This window comes from Glycine max, chromosome 6 (assembly GCF_000004515.6).
Source record: "Glycine max cultivar Williams 82 chromosome 6, Glycine_max_v4.0, whole genome shotgun sequence".
NCBI classification, from domain to species: Eukaryota; Viridiplantae; Streptophyta; class Magnoliopsida; order Fabales; family Fabaceae; genus Glycine; species Glycine max.
In genome coordinates this window covers 42,821,001-42,840,026 of record NC_038242.2, presented here as the reverse complement: position 1 = coordinate 42,840,026, position 19,026 = coordinate 42,821,001, and the positions used below count along the sequence as shown (strand labels likewise).

At 33.6% G+C, this 19,026-nt stretch overlaps 1 protein-coding gene across 2 annotated transcripts; it reads left to right on the top strand.

Moving 5' to 3' along the window:
• Positions 1–9,749: 9,749 nt before the first annotated feature.
• Positions 9,750–18,745, top strand: LOC100816664 (ubiquitin carboxyl-terminal hydrolase 14). Of its 2 annotated transcripts, none has more exons than XM_041016095.1 (20): positions 9,750–10,110; positions 10,580–10,696; positions 11,775–11,887; positions 12,003–12,339; positions 13,158–13,252; positions 13,440–13,573; positions 13,653–13,709; positions 13,790–13,867; positions 14,267–14,321; positions 14,408–14,449; positions 14,808–14,888; positions 15,463–15,661; positions 15,755–15,812; positions 15,892–16,014; positions 16,236–16,324; positions 16,423–16,512; positions 17,090–17,257; positions 17,344–17,465; positions 17,573–17,702; positions 18,291–18,745. In XM_041016095.1, exons 1-20 carry the CDS (start codon positions 10,086–10,088, stop codon positions 18,461–18,463), a joined length of 2,286 nt encoding a protein of 761 aa, XP_040872029.1. In that variant the 5' UTR covers positions 9,750–10,085; the 3' UTR covers positions 18,464–18,745. The 2 variants fall into 2 exon arrangements, with proteins under 2 accessions (XP_040872029.1, XP_006582195.1); XM_006582132.4 differs by having other exon boundaries at positions 10,525–10,696.
• Positions 18,746–19,026: the final 281 nt, after the last annotated feature.

The following is a 19,026-nucleotide window of genomic DNA, read 5'->3' as shown; positions in this document are numbered from 1 at the left end:
AAAAGAAGTGTTTTGTTGTAACGAGACGTCAATTTGCTATGACAAAACCAAACTGGTTTTGGTTTTTCAAACACAAATTTTTAAGTGAAATTATAATAAAACAAATCAAAATGTTGTTGAAATGAAATTCATAGAATTCTTCATATGAAACTTGTTCCTATCAATCTCCTAGTTCAATACAAACAAGATCCAAACTACAATGACTAATCTTAATTCCTTACCAATTAATCCTTGAGTTCTAAGTCAAATTCCTAATTTCTTAGGTGACTCAAACCTAGAAACTCGGATGAAGATCAATGAATCTCTACAAATGCAAGTATTTGAACCATTCTTGGCATTAAAGTCTTGTACAGTTTCAATTCAGATCTAGGATTTGAATTTGTTTCCATACAATCCAAATCCCCAAAGCTAGGTTGATCACTCCTAACATGCATCTAAGCATAAAACTGAAATAGGATCACAACAACTATGGGAATTTATTAGAAAAATAGAGATTACATACTTGACTTCTACTTCAATCACTCAAATTTTAGCTCATTTGGATCATGAAGGATTCAAATAGAACCTCAAAAGAATAATAATGGAGGAAAAGAAGAAAGAAGAGAGATAGAGATAGAACAAAGAAAGCGTGCAAGATTCAATTTATGAATTTGTCAAATGAATCAAAATTTGCTATAATGATGTAACAAACTCTTTTAACAGAGTGGAGATTACATTATTTATTTTATACCTCAGAAGTTTTTCTACCGTGAAAGCATAATTCGCTATAGTGAAATTACACTAATGGACTAAGGACTCTTAACTTGATCTTCATGCCTCTAGACCTCTATTCATTGACGTGAATGTAAGGGTGGGTAAGCAGGTCGGCCCGCCCCGCCTAAGGCCCACCCGCATAAGTCCGCATTGGCAGAGGACCGGGTCAATTCGCCCCGCTTCTGACACAGACCAAATAAATTGGTCTACCCCTGCCCTGCGGACCCCGCGGGTCAAACGGACCGGTCCACGGGCCTAGTTTTAAAAAAAAATCAATTTTAATAAAAATACAATACAATCAAATTAAGTTTAATACAAATCTAAATAAAATCTCAATAATTACTCAATTACATCAATAAAATAAATAATGTCTTAACAAAAGAAAATCCAAGCAATAAATCTAAAATATGAAATTTAAACATCTCCAACAACAAATGATTCCATATTTGAAGTAGCTTGAGTCTTCTCCATCTCCACATTTAAGAGTACAACAACAATGAATCAGCCTCAACAAAAATAGGATAAAAACAAATTCAAGAGAGAAGAGATGTACTTTGTGTGGTGGCACGGTGGTGGGTCGAGGTTGTGCCACTGTGGTGTGTCGCGTGAGTGTGAGTCGCGTTTTGTTTTCCTTGTAAGGGAAAGAGTCGTATGACTTGCGCGAGTGCGTGACTGCGTGGTGGAGAAAAACCGTGAGGAGAAAAAATGTTCTCAATCTGCTATAATGATAACTGCTAAATATGATGATGTGAACTATTTTTTATAATAAAAATATATTGAAATATCTTTAAAAATATTTATTTAACAATTATTTTTAGCTTAAATGATAAGAATTGATATTTTTATCATTTATGGCTTACAGATATGAAAATGATAGATTAAAAGAAAAAAAGATCGAGAAAATATCAAAAAGGAAGATTTTTAGCATGTTATCACTTATCTTTTTTTTATCTTAATCTTTTATTTTTCTTATCATATCCTTTTTTTTATCATCTTTTAATTTAAATATTTTATTTTTATCTTTAAATCTTTATCTTATCTAATATATTTCTTTATCTGTTATTTTAAAAGAAAAGTTTAGGGTGAAAAAGAGAAAATCAAACCTAATATAATTAGGTCAGGGTCACACAAATCAAACCTAATGCGGGCTGCGGGCAACCCGCAGACCCCGTGGGCCAAACCCGCATAATCCGTGGGTTAAGTGGGATGGGCCAAAAAATATGACATAACCATGGACCATTTAAAAAAATTGGTTTGTAACCCGCGCGGATCGCGGGCCCTGCGGGCCAATCCATGGACCTGGGCCCGTTTACCCACCCCTACACGAATGATCAACTCACAATGGTGGATTTCTCTTAATTCTAATTGTAGATTTTGTTAAGGCAAAGTGCAACTTCGCTAAGGAGAATTCTCTATCAATTCCAACTAATCAAGTGTCTTGTTTCTTTGTGACGAAAACATATTTCGCTATGATGAGGTGTTCTTTGAAACTCTCCAATTCTTCATTGATCAAAATCTACTCTTGTAACATTAAAATTTGCAAAAAAAAATAAAAATCAAAAACAATCTTTTGAAGTTTCCAAAACTATTTTATACAATTTATTAACAAAAACTACAATTATTAACAAAAATTCTAAAGAAAAATCTAAGATATTTGCTCACAAAATAAGATGTAAAAATCAATTATTAATAATTTGAACCGACCTCAAAAAATGCACCTTGTTTCTTTCTTCTTCTCCAAGAGAGCTCTCTCTTTGGAAGCTTGAATAATTGATTTACCTTATTCAAGATAGCACCTTTCTTACTCCTTTTTGTCCTTTTGTGGATATGTATGTAACATCCAAATTTTCACCTTATAAAAACTGGTTTATTTTAGGAAATTAAACATTTACTGAAATAATTAGTTTGATTTAAAGAGAATTATTATCACAAGAAATTGTAGTTAATTATTTGAGTAATGTGTTTGTGTGAATTTATTTATTTTGCTGAGTTTGTATTCATCTGAATTGATGTTTTATGAATTATTTTGTAAGTATATTTTATTTGATTGCATGTCCTTGTAATTAGCTTTTAAATATGTAACATTAAATGTTTATTATGTTGAGCCTAGAATATAAATATATTAGTTTTTGGGCTTATATAATACAAATAAAATAAGATACTGTAAGGGGTGTGAATAGTAGTATTATGAATGTTGTAAGTAAAATTTGATTGCACTAAAAGGGGGGTGCAAAGTGCGTTTTGTGGTTCAAATAACCAAAATTCTGATTTTTTTTATATTAAAAATAGGAACACAAACATATTTATTTTTACTTCAAATAACCTAGGAAAGATCTAGATTATCTAATTAATAGAGGAAAATACAAATAAAAATAAAATAAAGAGGTTGGATTAATAATAAACATAAAGGTTAAATAACCTTAGGACTTATAAGTTGTTTCATTTATTATCTACTATTAGTCCTTTTTATTTCCTTACTACCTAACTAGCCTATAAATATCACCCCTCATTCCTTAGTTCCTCAAACAAAAATTCTCATAGTAGAGAGTTTTAGAGAAAATAGAGAAAAGGCTAGAGAAGAGCAAAGTTTGAAGCTCTCCCTTAGTGGTGGTGGCGGAAGAGTGGAATAAGTTTGAGAAAGGAAAAGAGGAGAGGATTCTCAACTTCATCCAAGCTTATGAGAAATAAGTATGGGTGAAATTGTATTTTTTTCCAGATGATGTTATTTTATGGGAGTGTAAAGATGGACCTCAAGGTTCTCTCATTCCATGATTAATCTTATATTGTTATAACACTTGCTATAAAATTTGTTAGTATGTTATTGTTGTTGTTATTATTATTATAAATTTGTATGGATTGATATGTTGATATGGAATGAACATCATGATGAACTTCTACAAATTTGCATGAACTTGTATGTATGCCTATGAACAAGATGAACATAAGAGGAATTAAAAATATCTAGCCCTTTGATCTTTATGCGGGATGTGACTTTAGCTACTAATGTTAGTACTTACTTATTTTAATTATTATTATTATAATTATAATGAGAATATTTATTTGAAGAAAATAAATGTTCTTTATATACTTAATTTATGAAGGAAAATACATTTTGGAATTCTATAATTCTATCTAAATTATACTTATAAAAGTTATGATTATCATTACTATAAACTTTTGTGAGAAACTTTTATTACAAATAAGTGTTGGAATTGTATAAATTCACAAGTTATTATTATCCTTATTTTATAGAAGAAATATTGTTGTTATAAAATAATCTTTATATACTCTAAATTTATTTTATAAGGAAAATTCTTCTACCAAAGTTTAAGAATTAGTAAGGAATAAATTGTTACTATTATGTATCGTGTGTATTTATACACATAAGTATAAAAAAGTGATTTTATAAATGGTTATTTCTATCTCACAAAAGAAACTAAATATAATTGAGTTATTAAATTATTTGTAATTAATAAATATGAATGACTCTTATAAATTTATTTGATAATAAAGTTATTATTATAACTATGTTGATCTTATAATTATTTTAAGAGAATTATATTAAGGAAATAGTATGATAAGATAAGAATCTTAATATAATGATAAGGATGCATGAATCATATGACATAATGATTGCATCGTTATTGTTATGTATAGAATTTATACTTTGGAAATATGATGGTGCACCCTTATTATTTTTATTGTTATTGTTTATGTTTCTCATACCATATCCTTATATTATTGTTAAAGGGTGAGATCGACCCTTGTGTGTTGATCCCAACGATCAATCCTCAAGTATGAACCTTAGAGCCTAAAAAACTTGAACTAGCCAAATTAGGTGTGAGGTTTTGGATGTGGTGTAGGAAGCTACGATTTGGTCCACTGAGAGTTGATATACATGATCCGAGCAAGAGGTGTAAGGGGTAGAAGGCATCACGTCTCTGGCGTCCCAATAGAATGACAACTTATGATGGAGCAACAAATAAATTATGTTTATTATGCTTGTTTTTCCTATTTTTTAAGTGTTTATTGTAATATTATTCTTGGAACGAATAAAAAAGAAAAAGATATGTTAAATTATATTTTGGATAAAATAATTATTTTTGTTCCTAAGTGTATTACAATGACAAATTCATTTCTGAATGTGAGTGTGTCAGTTGATGTGAATAGAAGTTAATAGAAGTTAAGAAGTTAGTGGTAGTTTCTTGTAAATAGGAGTTATGTGAAGTAGTTATATGGAGTAGTTATGTGGAGTCATTTTAAATATATTGTAATTGCAGTAGTCTATATATTGTAACTTTGTAACTTCAGTAGTTGTATTTTGAAGATTAAGAAAAAGAGCATTCTCTCTAAAACTTGTATGTCATTGTTCTTTTTAACAATTGGTATCAGAGCTCCATTGTAGGGGCCTGATATTGAGTGCATGTGAGGAAAATAGTGAGTGTGTGAGGAAAATAGTGAGTGTAAGTCAAGAAAGAAACTGCAGTTTTTCTTTCTTTCGAGTAGAACGAGTTGAGAAGAATGGCAGAAGGTGGGAGTAGCAGTTTCGTGCAGCCTGCAATTCCAAGGTTTAATGGTCATTATGATCATTGGGCAATGTTGATGGAGAATTTTCTCCGCTCCAAAGAATATTGGGATCTCATTGAGAATGGGATATTGATGGTGGCAGATGGAATAGAGCCTACGGAGGCACAATGCAAATTGATCGAGGAGCAGAAGTTGAAGGACTTAAAGGTAAAGAATTACCTTTTCCAGGCAATAGATCGTGAAGTCCTTGAAACAATCCTCAAGAGGGACACGACAAAAAATATATGGGATTCAATGAAGCAAAAATTCCAAGGTTCAACCAGGGTCAAAAGGGCTCAACTGCAAGCTTTACGCAAAGATTTTGAGATTCTTCAAATGAAGGAAGGAGAAACAGTGAATGCATATTTTTCTCGTACTTTAACCATAGCCAACAAAATGAAGGCTCATGGTGAAAGTATGAGTGAAACAGTCATTACTGCAAAGATTTTGAGATCAATGATCTCAAAATTTGATTATGTGGTATGCTCAATTGAAGAATCCAACAATTTAGACATGATGACTATTGATGAGTTGCAAAGTAGTCTTCTTGTTCATGAGCAGAGGATGAGAAGTCGTGGAGAAGAAGAGCAGGTTCTGAAGATCTCCCACGAAGACAAAGCAAGTAAAGGAAGAGGTAGAGGTAAAGGTAATGGTTCATTCAGAGGAGGTCGAGGAAGGGGAAGACAATCATTCAATAAAGCTGTTATTGAATGTTTCAAATGTCACAAGTTAGGACACTATCAATATGAATGTCCTAATTGGGAGAAAAATGCCAATTATGTTGAATTAGAGAAGGAAAAAGATGAAGAATTGTTATTAATGTCTTATGTTGAATTGGAGCAAGACAAAATGGAAGAAGTGTGGTTCCTTGACTCCGGTTGCAGCAATCATATGACTGGAAACAAGGAGTGGTTCTCAGAACTGGATGAAAGCTTTAGCCAAACTGTAAAACTTGGCAATAATACCAGAATGGCTGTTGTGGGAAAAGGTATCATTCGTATGCAAGTGAATGGATTTACTAAGGCAATTTCTGGTGTCTATTATGTTCCTGAACTTAAGAATAATCTATTGAGCATAGGGCAACTTCAAGAAAAAGGCTTAACTATTTTGATTCAACATGGGAAGTGTAGGGTATATCATTCTAAGAAAGGATTAATTATGCAGTCAGATATGAGTGGAAATAGAATGTTTTCTGTGTTGGCTACCATGATACCAAAAGCTTCCTCGTGTTTCCAAATTGTATCAGAAAATGAATCTCATATTTGGCATTGCCGCTTTGGTCACTTAGGCTATAACGGATTGAGGACACTTTTTGATAAGAAGATGGTAATTGGGTTGCCTTCGGTCAAGATTCCAAAGAAGATATGCATAGAATGTTTAACTGGAAAGCAACACAGAAACTCTATGCCTAAGAAGAGTTTATGGAGAGCATCAAACAAGTTACAACTTGTGCATGTAGACATATGCGGGCCTATTAAACCAGAATCAAATAGCAACAAGAGGTACATCCTAAGTTTTATTGATGATTTCACTCATAAAACTTGGATTTATTTCTTACATGAAAAATCAGAAGCTTTTTCCATGTTTAGAAATTTTAAAGCTCATGTTGAAAAAGGAGATTGGTGCATATATTGCTTCTTTGAGAACAGATAGAGGTGGTGAATTTACCTCAAATGAGTTTGTAGAATTTTGCAAAAATCAAGGCATTAGTAGACAATTGACTGCAGCCTATACTCCTCAACAAAACGAAGTTGCAGAGAGGAAAAATAGAACGATAATGAACATGGTGCGTTCTATGTTAGCGGAGAAGCAGGTTCCTAAAATGTTTTGGCCCGAAGCTGTAAAATGGAGTGTGCATATCCTCAATAGATGTCCTACTGTGGCTGTGCAGAACAAAACTCCAGAAGAGGCATGGAGCAATGTGAAGCCAATGGTTGATTATTTTCGAGTTTTTGGGTGTGTAGCTCATGTACATGTCCCAGACCAGAAGAGAAGCAAATTAGATGAAAAAAGCAAGAAGTGTGTTTTCTTGGGAGTAAGTGATGAATCAAAGGCATACAGATTATATGATCCAGTTTCCAAGAAAATCATCATTAGCAAGGATGTGATTTTTCAAGAAGATGAATGCTGGAATTGGGGCAAAAGCAATGAAGAATGCAGATCAGATGTTTTAAAGTGGAACGATGATGGTGATGAGAATAACATGGAAGAAGGAATAGAAAACAATGAAGAAGAAGGTAACATTGAAGGAGAAGTCAGTGATGTTGATACAAGAAACTCAAGTGAAACTGGTGTTTCTTCTAGTGAATCAACTGAAAATGATTCACCAATTTTGAATGAAGGGAGGGTAAGAGGACCACCATCTTGGGCAATAGACTATGTAACAGGTGAAGGTTTGTCAGATGAAGATGGTCTGAATGCTATGATAATGCTCACTGAAGATGACCCACTTACATTTGAACAAGCTGTCAAGAGTAAGAAGTGGAGGGATGCAATGATGGCAGAGATAGAGTCAATAGAAAAGAACAAGACTTGGGAGTTAACTATTCTACCGAAAGGGGTGAAGCCAATTGGAGTTAAGTGGGTTTTCAAAACCAAACTTAATGAGAAAGGAGAGGTAGACAAGTACAAAGCAAGGCTAGTGGCGAAGGGGTATGCACAACAATATGGAGTTAATTATACTGAAGTTTTTGCTCCAGTTGCTAGACTTGACACCATTCGATTAATACTTGCTTTGGCAACACAAAACAATTGGGATGTTTTTCAACTAGATGTAAAGAGTGCATTTCTTCACGGTGAACTCAATGAAGAAATCTTTGTGCAACAACCAAAAGGTTTTGAGTGCCTGGCAAGGAGAATCTTGTATGCAAGCTTCACAAAAGTTTGTATGGCTTGAAACAAGCACCGAGGCAGTGGTATAGCAAGATAGAGGCTTACTTTGTTCGAGAAGGCTTTGAAAGGTGTTTATGTGAACACACACTGTTCACAAAGTCGAAGGAAGTAGATAAAATTTTAATAGTAAGTCTTTATGTTGATGATTTAATATATACTGGAAATGATAAAAGTATGTATGATGATTTTAAGAATTCCATGATGTTGGAATTTGACATGACTGATTTGGGGAGGATGAGATATTTTCTCGGGATTGAAGTAATACAAAGTTTAGATGGGATTTTTGTGTGTCAAAGAAAGTATGCTCATGAAATTCTAGGAAGGTTTGGAATGGATAAAAGCAATCCAGTGAAGAATCCTATTGTTCCAGGCACGAAATTGTCAAAGGATGAAGCAGGAACCAAAGTTGATGAAACTTTGTTCAAACAGGTGGTTGGCAATCTGATGTACTTGACTGCAACTCGACCTGATTTGATGTATGGAGTGAGTCTTATTAGTAGATTCATGTCTTGCCCAACTGAATCTCATTGGCTTGCAGCAAAAAGAATATTAAGGTATTTGAAAGGTACAACTGAGCTTGGAATTTTCTACAAAAAGAATGGTTGCACAAATTTGGTGGCTTACACCGACAATGATTTTGCTGGTGATTTGGATGATCATAGGAGCACTTCTGGCTTTGCATTCTTACTTGGTTCTGGAGCAGTTTCATGGTCTTCTAAAAAACAGCCTATAGTGACATTGTCTACTACTGAGGCTGAGTACATAGCCGCTGCGTTTTGTGCCTGTCAGTGTATTTGGTTGATAAGAGTTTTAGAGAAACTTGGTCATAAGGAGGAAAATAGTACTTTGATTCAATGTGACAATAATTCTACTATACAGCTATCAAAGAATTCTGTTTTTCATGGCAGAAGCAAACATATTGATATAAGGTTTCATTTTCTTAGAGATTTGACCAGAGACAAAATTGTGGAGTTGAGTTACTGTAATTCTCAAGAACAAGTTGCAGACATAATAACAAAACCTCTCAAGTTAGAACAATTCTTGAAATTACGGAGTATGCTGGGAATGGTTGATGCGTCAGTTATAAACTAAATGTTTGTTTTTCTTTTTAGTTTAAGGGAGGGAATGTTGATGTGAATAGAAGTTAATAGAAGTTAAGAAGTTAGTGGTAGTTTCTTGTAAATAGGAGTTATGTGAAGTAGTTATATGGAGTAGTTATGTGGAGTCATTTTAAATATATTGTAACTGCAGTAGTCTATATATTGTAACTTTGTAACGGCAGTAGTTGTGTTTTGAAGATTAAGAAAAAGAGCATTCTCTCTAAAACTTGTATGTCATTGTTATTTTTAACAGTGTCACGTAATCTCTTTCATTAATGATGATAAAAATTAATGAATGAATGAATTTATCAAAAAAATTTCACCAATAGACTAAAACTTAAATTTTCTTTTTTTATTTTTTCATAAATGAATTGATATGCTCTAGTACACATTCATACATAAAAATAATTATTTAGTGATACTTTAAAGACAGGTTAATTAGCTGTTCACACACCGTCCACTTTTAAAACCCCCATTTCCATTGCAGCAGCATAAAGAAGCATACTCAATCGAAGCAAAGCACCTAGTGAAAGTGAGACTCTGTTTGCATTGTGCCAAGACTTGAAAAAGACTCATTTCTTTCTCTTTCTTTATAAATTCTTGCGTTTCTTCTCTTTCTATTACTTCTCGAAATCGCAGCTCTTGCTTGTTCTTCCGCCAAGGGTTTTTGGGGTTTCAGCGAACGACGATGACAATCGAACCCATGGATTTGCTCCGCTCCTATCTCTCCCGGGTTCGGATCCCCGAACCCACCAATCGCATCTACAAGCACGAATGCTGCATTTCCTTCGACTCTCCGGTGATGTTTTTCTTCTTTCGTATAGTTCTAGAAATGATTAATTTTTGTTTGAACCAGCTTCGTGTCGTTCTTCCATTGTTCTAATTTGGTTTTTCTTCTTAGAATTCGAAGGCATTGAGTAATTTGTGGTTACCGCGCTGTTTGTTTTGTTAACTTTTGTTTATAATTTTAGGCATTAGGTTTTGTGATGATTATTATTGCATGGTTGCTGAGAAAACGTGGGATATTGATGAGAATATGCGAGTGGTTTTGCGGTTTTTCAGCATTGAGAGTTTAAGATATTAGTGTGAATGGTTTTGGATTCCTGAAATTGGAAATGGTGGATTTTTTAGTATGTTGCAATGTGTTTAGAGCTTCACAGTGCAGGAATTTGATTCTTGGTGCTGATTTTTTAATTTTTTTTATGAATTTTAGAGGTCAGAAGGTGGTTTGTTCATTGACATGTGCACTTTTCTTGCTTTTGGGAAAGATTTTGTTGGTTGGAATTATGAGAAGACTGGAAATCCTGTCTATTTGCATATAAAGCAGACAAAGAAGTTAGTTCCAGAAGACAGGCCTTCAAAGAAACCTACTCTCTTGGCTATAGGTATGTTAAATTTAAAATCACTTCATTCTTGGCTATATTTGTGATCATGCATCTCATGAGAAAACATTATGATGTGCTTTGTGACTTTTCTGTGTTCGTTTTCAATCTTTGTTCAGTTGTTAAGCACAACTTCTGTGTTTGTCACTTACATATCTTGTTTGTTACAAGCTGTAATCAATGTTTTAAATGGCATTCCGTTACACATAAATTGGGTGAAACAAAAAGGTTTTGTGGAGTGAAAAGAAATTTTGTATTTTGGCTGCAACAAAACGTTGTTGTGGCCACAACAAAGATTTGAAAATGCCATTTTGTCCAAGTTGGAGATTCTTTCTCCCAAAAAACTGCTTCAAACTTGTCTCCTTTTTCTGCCTCTCTGGAATTGACACCTTTGTAGTTCACAGCTTTGCCCTTCATCAAAATTCATGAGCATAGATCCACCATTCACCCACCAGGCCACCACTGTTTGCATCTTCCCAATCTCTGTTCATCAGCTATTTATGTGACTTTTGTGCTAGGAGGGAGGGGAAGAGTCATTTGTGTGTGTGTGACTTGGATGGTTGTGGTTGTATGTGGGGGTGGGAATTTGGGAACTAGGGGTTTGACTATGTGTGTGCGTGAATTTGGTGTGTCCATGTGGTTCTGGGTTGGGGGATATGGGTTGAATGGGTTGATCTCAGCATGTGTGTGTGTGGTGAGAGTGAGACATGTGGCTTTGTCTGGTGGGGATTGGGAAATATTAATTATATATTATTATGGATTAATAGGATTATATAATAAATTCATAATACACAAGTTTTAATATTATTGTGTTAAGGTGTGCACAATTCACACCACAAAAACCTCAATCTGCATTGCAAAATCCACAATACCCGTAATTGGGAAATCCCAAATGCAACCGTGACCGCAATTTAAAACCTTGGCTCTAACATTCTAGGTATAGATTGTGGAGTAATCAGTTTGGCAGTTTTGTGAAGGCTAAATCAATAAATCATTATTCTTTTCAATAATTTGAGTTTTTTTTACAATCAACTGTTCCTTTTATGGGTAACATAATTTTATCTATCTTATTAATTTCTAGGTGTTGATGGGGGATTTGATAACAATGAGCCTGAATATGAGGAAACACATAGTGTAGTTATATTACCTGAGTATGTTTCTCTTCCATTCCCTTCTGTGGAATTGCCAGAGAAGGTACTTATTCTCCTCTTTTTAGTTTTCTGTTTATTTCTCCCTTTTATTATTTAAAGAGAATATGCATGCTAATAGGAGTTTAGTTTAGTTATCTCATTTGTTAAAAATATTTTAGGTAAGGTTGGCAGTTGATGCAATCGTACTAGCTGAGGGTACTGAACGAAAGGAGCAACTTGCAGCTTGGACTGCTGATAAGAAAAAAGTTAGTTCCTATGCAACGAATTTACAACAGATTGACAATGGTGTTGTTATTCCGCCATCTGGGTGGAAATGTGCTAAATGTGACAAGGCAGACAATCTATGGCTAAACCTGACTGATGGAATGATTCTTTGTGAGAGGAAAAACTGGGATGGAACTGGTGGAAACAACCATGCTTTTGAGCATTACCAAGAGACAGGCTACCCTATTGCTGTAAAGCTTGGGACTATCACTGCTGATCTGGAAGCAGCAGGTGATGCCTTCTTGCTGAATATTGTGTTTTGACTTTTATATGTTCCGATTAACATTAATGGCTTACTTGTATGATTTGCAGTCTGTAATTGTGAAAGGAAACTATTATGCCCTTCTGATTATTTTTGGGTTACAATTTGCAAGGTCTTTCGTTCCTTTTTCAATTGTTATTTTTATAATGATCTGGTCAGATGATTATGATTTAGCTTTTGCTAAACTGTATCTTTTCCTGCTGTTCAAAATTCAAATACTGATTAAATACAAAGTTCATTATCAATTTTAATATCTCAAATTCCCAATGCTGAAGGAAGAGTATTTCCTTATGAAAAGTAAGGATAGGCAGTTTCTCTCATATTATTCAGGGTGGAAGGGATGGGGGATAAGTTAAAGTGGAACTGTTTTTTTAATAGTTTTAAGTTTGGATTCACCATACATTATGTGCAAAATTTTAAACCATTTTAAAGAACGATATCTTTTTTAACTTGTGTTTATTTGTCCATTTGATTGATCCCAAACACCATGTGATTTTTATCTGGTGAGGTATATGTAAAGAGAGAAGTGTGTACTTTGAAAGTTAGATGCCAACTTTCCACTTTTGCATTATGTCATGTTGAAAGAGATAAGTTACAAATTTATCATGATTTTATCAATTGAGGTTTAAAGGTGTCATTATTTAAGTACACTTCTCACACCGTGATGCTTTATTTCACACTAAACAAATCATTTCAACTATATATTCTAAATATGTTCTATGGAGTAGATGAACTTTTTCATTTTCCGTGGTGTGCTAATTATGGGTAATGTATTGTGGCAGCTCAGATGTTTACTCTTATCCAGACGATGAAAGTGTCTTGGATCCACAATTAGCACAGCATCTGGCATTTTTTGGCCTTGACTTTTCATCACTACGAAAGGTTAATTATTTATCTTGAAATGATACTTTTCACACACACAATCAAACTATATTAATTATTTGTCTTGAGAATAAACTTTTGTCTTGTTACTCCAACAGGCATGGCATAAGAGCGTACTTGCAATTAATTAAATTTAAATATCACTTGACTCTTAATATTTTAAAATGGTCCACTTTCTTATATTCAGACTGAAATGACAACTGCTGAAAGAGAACTTGATCACAATACAAATTTTGATTGGAATCGAATCCAAGAAAGTGGACAAGAAGTAGATCCAATTTTTGGACCTGGATATACAGGATTGGTCAATATTGGAAACAGGTAGATTTGGTCCCTACTAATTGCTGCTTATTATAAAATACTAGTTTGACACTCTTGTATTTCATTTGTTTTCTTCCAGTTGTTACATGGCAGCAACTATTCAAGTTGTGTTTTCAACAAGATCCTTCACATCACGGTCTGTTCAGGTCTCTTATTTTCTTGCAACTGTTGGAACTCTGTTTGCATTTACTTCAATTTCTGTAATTTCATTCTTAGGTACTATTTGAACCAAAGTCTAAAGAAGGCATTTGAGATGTCTCCTGCTGATCCCACTGTAGACCTAAATATGCAGCTGTAAGTGCATGTTTGGATTAGCTTATTTTGTGTTTACAAAAGCTTATAATCAAAATCATAGAACTTTGGTCTAAAATGCCTTTTGGATATATAAATTAACAAACTATCATGTGCTAAGTAGCTATGTATTTAAAGGATAAGAAATATTATAATAAAATAAATAATAGTAGTAATAAAAAATATATAAACTAAATAATAATTCTACTATTATTATTTACTAAAGATGGATTTGATAGGTTATTTGTGTAAATAATCCCATGTGTATACGAGTACTTAAGTTATAGAAGAACTTCCTGCTTCCTCCATGGAAGAAATTGTTTCTGAAAGGAGGTAGTTCAAGGAAGAGACCCTTTTAATTATAGTTTAAAGAAGTTTAATTATAGTTTCATTTATTGACAGAACAAAATTGGCTCACGGCATACTTTCTGGTAAATATTCTGTTCCGGCATTTGAGGTATGCCCTCCTAACTCAGTAAACTTCATTTGAAATTTTGTTTAGAGTCTTTGCTAATTTATATGTTACCTTTGTCTGGCATCCAGAATGACGAAAAAGAAAACGTTGCTACTTCAACTAGAACTGCTGTAAGCTTTCTGGCACTTTGGTGTTTAAAAATTTAAATTCTTACTCTATGTTTACCTCAATGATTACTGAATTTCATAAATTGATCAAGTACTTATTTGTTTGTTTCTTCCTTTCCCCCCCCCCCCCTCCCCTCTCTCTTCAGATTTAGATGCTTGACTAGCTTTTTTGTGATGAACTTTAATTAGGATGGGGTTGAATGTGTTGCTGCTATGTCTTTTGGTTGAAGTCTTAGTTAGAAATGAAATATTCATGTTATTCAATGTTTTTACATATCCTCTTTCTTGTTGTTTCTTATCTTGATGCATTTTCTTTGCTCATTTTTTCTGTCTGCCCATGTCCACTTTCTTCAAACATTAGAAACAAGAAGGGATACGTCCACATATGTTTAAATCTGTAATAGCTGCCAGCCATCCTGAATTTTCATCTACGCAGCAACAGGTATGTTTAGCAACTTTTTTTTTTTCCCATGTCCATGCATTAACGATATATAAGAATCATTTAATTTTTTGCAGTTTTATAATTTAATGTCAATAGTTATTTATGAATTTAAGTTGAAAGCAAACATAAGTGGCCATTTGATTGTGAATTATGTTTTTATTTATTGTTTTCACTATTAATTACAAAATGTCATAATACTCTTAATTTTACTATTAAATTATAGCTGCAGTCTTACTCTTAAATATTAATACTTAGTTTTCATCATTTGAAGTCTATGTTCAAGGCCCATGAGCAACATTATCTTTGTCATAGGACTCAACAATTTAATACAGCTTAGTTGATTTTTCTTTCTTTTTTTAATAAATATAGGCCATATGCTTATTTGGCTTTTAAGAAGTCTGATGTAGATAATGTATAAGCAGAAGGTGTTTAGTGTATAAGCATAAGGTGTTGTGATTCTTCAAAATGTACTGCTTTCCTTTCTTTAATATACAATATATGTATATTGTTCTGCTTAAAGTCGTGTTACTTTGCTATCCTTAGTTTTAACTGCTTGATTCCAATTTGATGTTAGGATGCTTTAGAATTTTTCCTACATTTTCTTGATCAAGTTGAGCGAGCTAATACTGGGAAAACTGAACTGGATCCATCGAGGAGTTTCAAATTTGGTATTGAAGATAGAATTTTGTGTTCATCTGGAAAAGTTACATATAATAGAAGGAATGACTACATTCTTTCCCTCAATATCCCATTACATGAGGCAACTAATGAAGGTGAGTATTTATGTCACTAGCCTTTCCCTATTTGAGAATTAAAATGTCTTCGGGATCTCAAATCTAGTACTTGTTTTGTTTGATAAATTTCAGAAGAATTAGAATCCTTTCACAAACTGAAAGCAGAGAAACTTGCAGAAGGAAAGGAAATGTAAGTTAAGATGCTCAGGAATCTTATTATTTCATTCATATGTTTCTATGGATGCTTCTGACCATATTTATTCTGATAGAAATGCCAATGAGATTGTGCGCCCAAGGGTACCTTTAGAAACTTGCCTTGTGAACTTCTCAGCTCCTGAGGAGATACAAGATTTTTACAGTACTGCTTTGAAGGCAAAGACAACAGCACTGAAGTAAGCATTTTGAAGTTTCTAAATATATTATATTGCAGTGCCATGCTTACTGTACCAGATAGAAGTTACATAAGCTATATAATGGATTTTCTTTAGTTTCATGAATGGTTTACGAAAGTCATTGACTTTGTTGAGTGGATGACAATCACATTTGTTTAGGCATTATTTGGCCAAGATAATATAGTTATAACCTTATTGCTGAAACAACATTTATTCCATAGGACTGCAGGTCTGACCTCATTTCCTGATTACCTGGTGTTACATATGCGGAGGTTTGTTATGGAGGCAGGACGGGAACCTAAAAAGCTTGGTATGTTTTGTCTTTATATGCCTATTAATGTTAAAAAGTATTATATTTTAAAGATTTTTCTGATCTATATATTTTGTTAAGCATTTTTCTTCTTTCAGATGTGCACATTGATGTTCCTGATATCATAGATATCAGTCACATGCGCAGCAAAGGTCAGCAGTCTGGGGAAGAGCTATTACCTGATGGTGGTATGTGAGAAGTTCTCTGTTCAAGTGATATCTTATAGTTTCAAATAGAGAATAGCTGATAATTTGTTACAGAGAAATCAGATGTACAAAAATTGTCAGAACTCAACCAAATTTATTGTGCTCACATTTGTCAATTTTGTTTTTATATGTTTAAGGTCCCTCTGCCATATCACTTGTGGAATGTGATTGGAAGAGATTGAGTTTATGGCTTACTATGATATAATATCATTTCCCATTGCTGATGATTCACGTATGCTTTCAGTCCACTAAATTAGCCTTTTAATACTCTTTTTTAATCTGTCTTAAACCGAACCTGTTCATTTCTTATGACTTGCATTAATATAGAAGAATATAGTTGGTCTGTCATTTTGTCTCAACAGAAATTTTATCTTAAGTAAATACATGTGATGAATCTGATTATACAACCTTGGTTAACTTGCAAATTTTGCTCCTTATCTATTTTTCAACTTAGTCTTATAAAAAGTGGTGCCTTTTCATTTAAATAGCCAATAACTATTTTAACTGAACTAAATCTGAAAATTATCAAATCTTGGCATTAATTATTTGTGATTTGCAGTTCCTGGAGAGCAAGATTCTAACAAAATTTCGGCCAACGAAGAAATTGTTGCCCAGCTGGTTTCCATGGGCTTTAACCATCTCCATTGTCAGAAAGCTGCTATAAATACATCAAATGTTGGAGTAGAAGAGGCAATGAATTGGTTGTTATCTCACATGGATGATCCAGGTACCTGTCATTTTTTTTATGTAAAACATATTTGAAAGTTACCTGGTAATCCAGGACATAATGCTGTATAAATTTGTTTTACGTAGACATTGACAATCCTATTTCCAAAGGCCATGGCTCTGAGACAATTGTTGACCAATCAAAAGTTGATATTCTAATTTCTTTTGGATTTGAAGAAGAAATTGCTAGGAATGCTCTGAAGGCATCGGTAATTTCTTTTTTTATTTTCCCCTCTCCCTTGTGACTGTAGGATTAGGATTTTGATAAATTGTGCCACAATGTTTGACTGTACAAATGGAAATCACTGTTCTGTAGGGTGGTGACATTGAGAAAGCAACAGATTGGATATTTAACAATCCTGATGCATCAGTCTCCAGTATGGATGCTTCCCCATCAAACGCTGAATCCACTACCAATGATGTTAACCTACCTGATGGAGGAGGGAGTAAGTAGCTTTCACTTTATGACGTACCTTGTTGTGGGTTTTATTGATCCTTAATTAAAAAAAGGGGAAAAGGATGGTAATTATTGTGAATCACGATCATTTGATTCTTCTACTTCCCCTTTCACCACCCCTGGAAAGTTTGATCTGGCTAATCTGATGTCTAGCATGTATAAAATTTAGTAAAAAGAAATGATTTAATTATTGTTTTAGTCCTTTAATCTGGGAGTCTTGTTTTTTTAGTTTCTTAAAATTAAATTTTCTTTTCCTAGTCCTTGAAATTTAAAAATTTCTCTTTTTAGTCCGTCCAAAAAAGGGGAAAAAGATGGTAATTATTGTGAAACATGATCATTTGATTCTTCTACTTCCCCTTTCACCACACCTGGAAAGTTTGATCTGGCTAATCTTGTTTGTGTTGCCAACATTTTTCCTTCCATCAGTTCCATGCTCTACTTCTAAGTGATAACATTTCCTTCCTGGGGTTAATCTAAGTTTTTGTTGGGTTGGGTGGTAGGGTGTTAAAAAAAATTGTTTCATCTTGTTTCTATTAATTTAACAGTCTGATTTTATTTTTAACCTTTGGCATTCCAGAATATCGACTTATGGGGATTTTGAGCCACAGTGGAACCTCTTTGCAGTGTGGTCACTATGTTGCTCACATTTTAAAAGATGGAAGATGGGCAATTTTCAACGACAACAAGGTCGGGGCATCCATTGATCCTCCAAAGGAAATGGGCTATCTTTATTTCTTCGAGAGGCTTTGATTGGTTTTAGGCGCTGAACAAGGTGAATATTTCAACCATTAAGAGGCGCACGGGTCGTTTTTGAATGGCGTTAACATGCCACCTACTTGGTGATATTTATATATGTTACCCTTTTCTTGGTGGCATGGTAAACAATCCTCTAGTTGGCCGAATCTTCTTTTCTTGGTTCTCAGCTGTATTGAAGCATTTTGGAACTTTACATTGCATTCATCTTCTATAAATTGCATGTTTAGGAATTCAAATAACAATGGAGCAATGGATGGTCAGTTCTAGGAATTCAAATAACTATACAACGAATGATCTGTTTTAGTGAATATTTATACAACTTCATTTTTCTGATGTCTAAAACTGGCTTTTTTGAAAAGTTTGTTACAACTTTGGTTCGTATTTGCCTTTTCCACAAAAGCATAAATTCTTTCTTTGGCAGCTAATACCCAAAAAAATGTTCTATTTGAGTGCAGTAATCCACGTTATTTAAAGACTTGAACCAAAAAAAGAATTTATTCTAATGTTTCCAACATTTGAAAATATAGCTTGATTAGTCATTACATGAAAATATTCCT